This window comes from Nymphalis io, chromosome Z (assembly GCF_905147045.1).
Source record: "Nymphalis io chromosome Z, ilAglIoxx1.1, whole genome shotgun sequence".
Classification (NCBI taxonomy): domain Eukaryota; kingdom Metazoa; phylum Arthropoda; class Insecta; order Lepidoptera; family Nymphalidae; genus Nymphalis; species Nymphalis io.
Window position 1 is genome coordinate 10,408,287 of NC_065918.1, and position 6,000 is coordinate 10,414,286.

The 6,000-nt window shown below is 29.5% G+C and overlaps 1 protein-coding gene across 3 annotated transcripts in view; it reads right to left on the reverse strand.

The window, feature by feature from the left end:
* The window catches only part of LOC126780772 (protein nervous wreck), a 32,454-nt gene extending 27,040 nt beyond the window's left edge, over window positions 1–5,414 (reverse strand). For 2 of the 3 annotated variants that reach the window (XM_050505460.1, XM_050505462.1), the window contains exons 1-2: window positions 3,658–3,750; window positions 2,821–2,980 (exon numbers count right to left, since the gene is read on the reverse strand). In XM_050505460.1, coding sequence (XP_050361417.1) covers window positions 2,821–2,980; window positions 3,658–3,662 — 165 coding nt within the window. In that variant the 5' untranslated portion in view covers window positions 3,663–3,750. Of the gene's footprint in view, window positions 1–2,820; window positions 2,981–3,657; window positions 3,751–5,360 lie in introns of those variants that run through there. The other variant, XM_050505461.1, reaches the window with a different exon arrangement.
* Between the last annotated feature and the right edge of the window lie 586 nt (window positions 5,415–6,000).

The window sequence follows — 6,000 nt, forward strand, 5'->3', positions numbered from 1 at the left end:
TACATTTGAATCGGTATCTTTAAACACATAAAAGAAAAACTATTTACTGACTTACTCGTCGCGAGATCTTCAGGCCTATTAGCCTATATATTAAATTTGGCAGGCATGTTTCTTATGTTAAGTAGAGATCCGCATCCAAAGAACGGAACTTGTGGAAAACGAACTTTAATCAGGCGTTTGCAAAGCATTTTAAAGCAATAACTTTTATCTTATTAATAGACCGTATTACAATAAATTAACTGATATTTATTATGAAACAACAACATATTGTAATGTTTTGTCATCTAAAAGACAATTGTTTCCAAGTAATAAGTTAAGGAATTTAGAAGACTTTTAGTTTTATTTTATTCGTAAATTCGAAGTATATTGTTTATTATATGTTTATTTTGCATTTTGTGTTTTTGATGTATCTACATATTTACTCACCATATTTTAAGACAGTCAGACAACTAATAATCGCGCCGACGCGTCTGTATATGTGTGACCTCTGATAATATTCAAACATGTTCTTCTGAAATATTTAAAACTAATGTATGAATGCAATACTCTACTTTAAACCCTTTAATTAAAACAAAATAAGCTATGAAGAATGGCTATGAATGAACCATCGCTCTTAAAACATAAATTCATGAAGCCGTATAAAGAAAAAACTCTAACAATTTATTAATAGTTTTCATATTGTTTGTAAGCGTATTTTATTGTTGATAATATAAACAACTTACAGATTAAACATATTTAATTTATTTTCGATTTTCGCTTTTATTATTTTTAACAAAAATACCTATCCTAGAAGAACATTTTACATTTTTAACATTTATGATTATACATTTAACAATTATTCATTTTATCAAAATTAATATCAACAAAACATGACAAAAAAGTTTTTTTTTTTTAAATCGGCTGATTTGTTTGTGTTTATGATACAAAGCGCATTAGGGGAAAGGTGGAAGCTAGGGAACTCGATACATATATAAAATGTATAAAAAGGCCCTGTCTCATTCTTTAATACTTATTTAATAGTTACTATAATATATAAACAGTTGCCTGTATTTCAACTAAATATTAATACCGTAATAATATTTTCCATTACGTTGATATATAAGTTTACGAGGACAATACCTACATAAAATAACATAAAATAATAAAATATTTTTATTTCTAAGCTTTATTTTAATTCTCAATTGTTCATAATTTATATTTTCTTTATCACAAGCTATATTTATTGTTATTTTACATAATACTTAAAATTGCTATCCAAGCAAGCAAGTGTTTGGTATTGTTTATATATCTAGTCATAACGATTAGAACTTTTCTTTTGAAAGCTGCATAAGAGTAAACATTATCGCGAGATACTCAAGTTTATTTCCATGCAAATTTGAATATACGCAACATAAAAATTGAACATAAAATTTGCCCGCGTAGAGCACTAGCCTTTGCGCTAAAGCTTATTCTGTTTTAATTAAAGGGTTTAAAGTAGAGTATTGCATTCATACATTAGTTTTAAATATTTCAGAAGAACATGTTTGAATATTATCAGAGGCACACATATACAGAAGCGTCGGCGCGATTATTAGTTGTCTGACTATGTCTTAAAATATGGTGAGTAAATATGTAGATTATACATAAAAAACACAAAATGCAATTATTTTTATTGTTCTATATAAGTTGTTGTCATTTTAACAAATTTAACAAACCTCTAATGTTAGAAAATTTCGTTATAAAATATATATCCCATATTACATAAATATAAAGACTACTTTAAAACCTTTAACAAACATCAAAGTATTAAACTGTAATTTTTATCTAATTATCAATCCTCGCAACTTGCACGATTTGTTTGCAAGTCCTATTGAACATCTATAGTTTTTCCAACTATAAAAATTTAAAAAACAAACAATTGATTAAATTTGAAAGTCACTGACTGACATAATCATATTATTTGATTTCTGACAGTAAATTATAAATTTATATTGAATTTATTAAAAGCTACAATCCTGTACGAATGTGTCATAATATATATATAGCTTTGCCATTGTTCGATACGAAAACTTCAGAGTAACAATCCGAGATTTGTATCCTACGATTATATATATATATATATATATATATATATATCTTATAAATAAACAAGTATTGTAAATATCAGGTTTGCTTATTTTATTTTATTGGAAATTATATTTATATTACCAAGCTGCCACAGCTTCCAATTTATTAATGGATCTAGTATCCAAGATCTTTGCTACCATATAAAATGAACTTGTGTTAATAAAAATTTAATCAAACTACTAAGATATACTAAATATTCCGCGAAAATTGAAGCTGAAATATTAAATTTCAAAATTATTATACTTGAACATTGAGATAATCTTTATGATAAATAACGTACTTTCTACCATAACCAAATTCCATATTTCATGTTAGCACTGATGAGCTAGATACTCCAATCTAAGTGTATATTCGTATTTCAATACTGGCTTCGATTCATAGAATTTTTACTCTTAACACTGCGACGAACGACATCGTTTATACTGAGGAATGGACCAATTACTTAATCTAAGAGCATTGACCAGTACCCAGTAAATTATGATAGCATAATCTAGAAATTATCTTGTATTATATTAAATAAGGGAATAATACTGTTATATCTCGAATTTCAGTCTAAAACAAAAGAGTTTTAAGAAAGAATCACTGACAATGCGATACCGCGGTAGCACTGAGAGACACAGGTATCGCAGCTCAATGGAGTGCAGCATGCTATAATGCGGCCTGGACTAGGCTTCTTCATTATTTTTATTGACCTTTCATGGTCTTCATACTCACCTTCCTCGGCGGTGGTTGCATGGTGAGGCGGTTCGCCGCAACGACGGCGGCCGACGAGGTTTCGGAGCGCGTAACGTGGATCGATGGCGACACACACAAACGTGACCGTGTTCTGCCGCGTTCGCTCGTTGCACGCCCGAAGCGGACTTCACGCATGCGTCTTCAAACATTTGCCCCATTAAACCATAGACTGGGTCTTCCACAGACTAAATAGGTCTCCAGATATAATACATATGATATAACCTTTTTTAAGTAAAACCAGCAGTGGTTTAGTAAATCTTGTAATATATTTATGTCATACCTAAAGATGATAGTAACGTTACGACTATATCAACAAGGTCAAACATACGAAAGAATGATGAATGTCAGAAAGTGATAATTGTGACATTAACAAAAAAATTGTAAAAACATACAAGGGATGCACGCATTAAAAATACGATCGCCGTAAGTCTGTTATAAATATATCATGGTTAAGAAAAGAAGTAAGTTCTGACAGACTAGCACAGCTGTTGTCAATTTAAAAATATGAGTTGCATTAAGCGAGGCTTATTACTTCATAAAAAACGATTAGTTTTATTTTTATGTTTCACGTTTAACAAATATCTGTCAACCTTTAACAGCCTGGACCTCGGATATTTGCATATTTATATGCTTGTGATAAATACTTTATTACTTAAGCAACACTTTTTACACAGCTCAATAAGTTTATTCGAAAATTTTAAAAAGTATTTTAGATTCCCATTAAGATCAACATTAATTACAATTAAGAACAAAACAACTTTAATTAAAAATCTGTAACGTAAAATATTTTTACGGAAATTAATAATAAGTTCTTACATCATCCTGGTTTTGGATTCACCGAACCTCTTTCGCAGTCAGTATCACGGAATCATTAAGCACTCGGACCATATATTTGCACTGGATTTTTTTTAAATCCTCGGTAGAAGCATGCGATTCCCTTTTTATTATCCACTCAAATAATAACTGATGAAATCTATCATTAAAAATGATAGACTTCAGATGAAATCTATCGTTAAAGGATTATTCGCATCCAATGTATTATTGGTTTGGCAGTTAAAGGGTTGCTCTAGTCATATGGCAATCGCTTAGTCTATAAGCAATGTGACATATTTGGATTATATTGATGAGTTAGTACTTGTTAACTATTAGACGAGTGTAAAAGTATTTTATTGTGTATCAGTTAAGTATAATGACGCCGTAGACGATCGAGCACCAATCAAAACACTTTTTTTTAGGTTGTCTATCATATATATATATATATATATATATGTGTCAAGATGCAAACGTGAATCATCTATTGTTTTATTCTCATTGATTCATCGCAGTACAAATAATCTACCAATTTATTATATATATATCCTGGGAACGAAATGCGTTTCACAAAGCGCATGAAATCGTTGGTATCAAACAAGTTTTATAATAAACAAGTTTTATTATAAATGCCATTAACACAGCAATTACTCTGTAATGGTTGGTGTTCTAAACATTTTTTTAAGCTTGCAAGCACATAAATTCTAAACTACTTAAAAGAAAACGCAACACCGCTGTCGCCATTCTACCTAATCACTGTATAGCGAGTGATTAATTAGAAATGTATACCTCACTTTCCGTCCTAACCAATTACTTTGTTTATAAAACAAATGGTTTGGTAATTTCGTGGTTATAAAGCACCTTACATTAATGCTCACTTACTAATTTTCACTTCTTGTTCTTATCAAAATTAATAGAATATTCATTTAAATCATTTTCTACTCATAAAAAATTCTCTTTTAAATTTTAACTAGTAATGTCGATTACACGATGTTTTAAAAACAGTCTTAAGAAAAAACATGTAAGGCGCACAATAAGATCGGATCGCTAGTTTTGTTGTCACTGATTGTTTTAAAATATACGAATTCAATTCAATTAAAATAAAAATAACAAGATATTTTAACAAAAAGGCGGATCGATAATTGTCATTGTTTTCTATGTAATTTTCTTGATTCTAAATTACACATTGCAATATCGTTTTATGTGACCCCTCTACTGAGAACGAGGCCTACTTGCTATTAACATAACAAATAAGCCGATAACACTACACTTTTATTATATAACGGGCTTATTATATATAAATATATGCATGTAGTACATTTATTACATAAAAAATGTGTCGAGTGAGAGTGTAACGACCGTCGATTAAATATACATTGCTTAAAATATACAGGTACATAGCATTTACCTTGGTATATTTCTTTATAGGCCGTAATGATACTATGGAGTTTTTTAATTTATTTTTTGGTTATTTTTTATCAAAATCAATAATTAACTGAATAAATTGTGAACCAGACATCTATAAATTTTATAAAATCAATTGTATGAATTGAATTAAGTAGAAAATAATTTGATGCTACTGAACTTAATACAAATATAATATTTCTACGGTATCTGGAATAAAATTTTTAATGATAAATATAAAATGTTCAGAACAAATACATGAGTAAGTATAAATAACAGTTTTAAAGAAATGTATCAAAACTCACCAACTCCAAATTCTTTTTTCTTTTCGTTCCATATTTCTTTTCAAAATAACTCGACCGTTTTGTTTCCATTTTTAATTTATATTAATGTATACTCTATTATTTCAAAACATAAACAAAGTTCAAAAACCCTTTGTAAACAAATGAACACATTACAAATATTAACCGCTCGAAGTACTTTATAAAACCTAACCTAACAAGACAAACAATGCCAATCGCCATTCCAATTTTTACAATGATAATTTGTAATCAACACAACAGATATTGATAGATATTGATAAGGCTAGAGTGGTTTAAGATAATTCGTATTAGAGGTTATAAATTTATAATAAAATATGTGGTAGTATATTATTAGTTATAGTTGCATTCCGGTTTGAAGGATGAGTGAGCCAGTGTAACTACAGGCACAAGGGACATAAAATCTTCGTTTCCAAGGTTGGTGGCGCATTGGTGATGTAAGGAATGGTTAATATTTCTTAAGTCGCCACTGTGTATGTGGTGATCACTTAACATCAGGTGGCCCATTTGCCCGTCCGCCTACCTATAACATAAAAAAATTATATACAAAGAACCGTAGTGACCCAGTGGTTAGAAGACGAGAATCTTTATCGATGATTCCGAGTTCATACCCGGGTGAGCACCA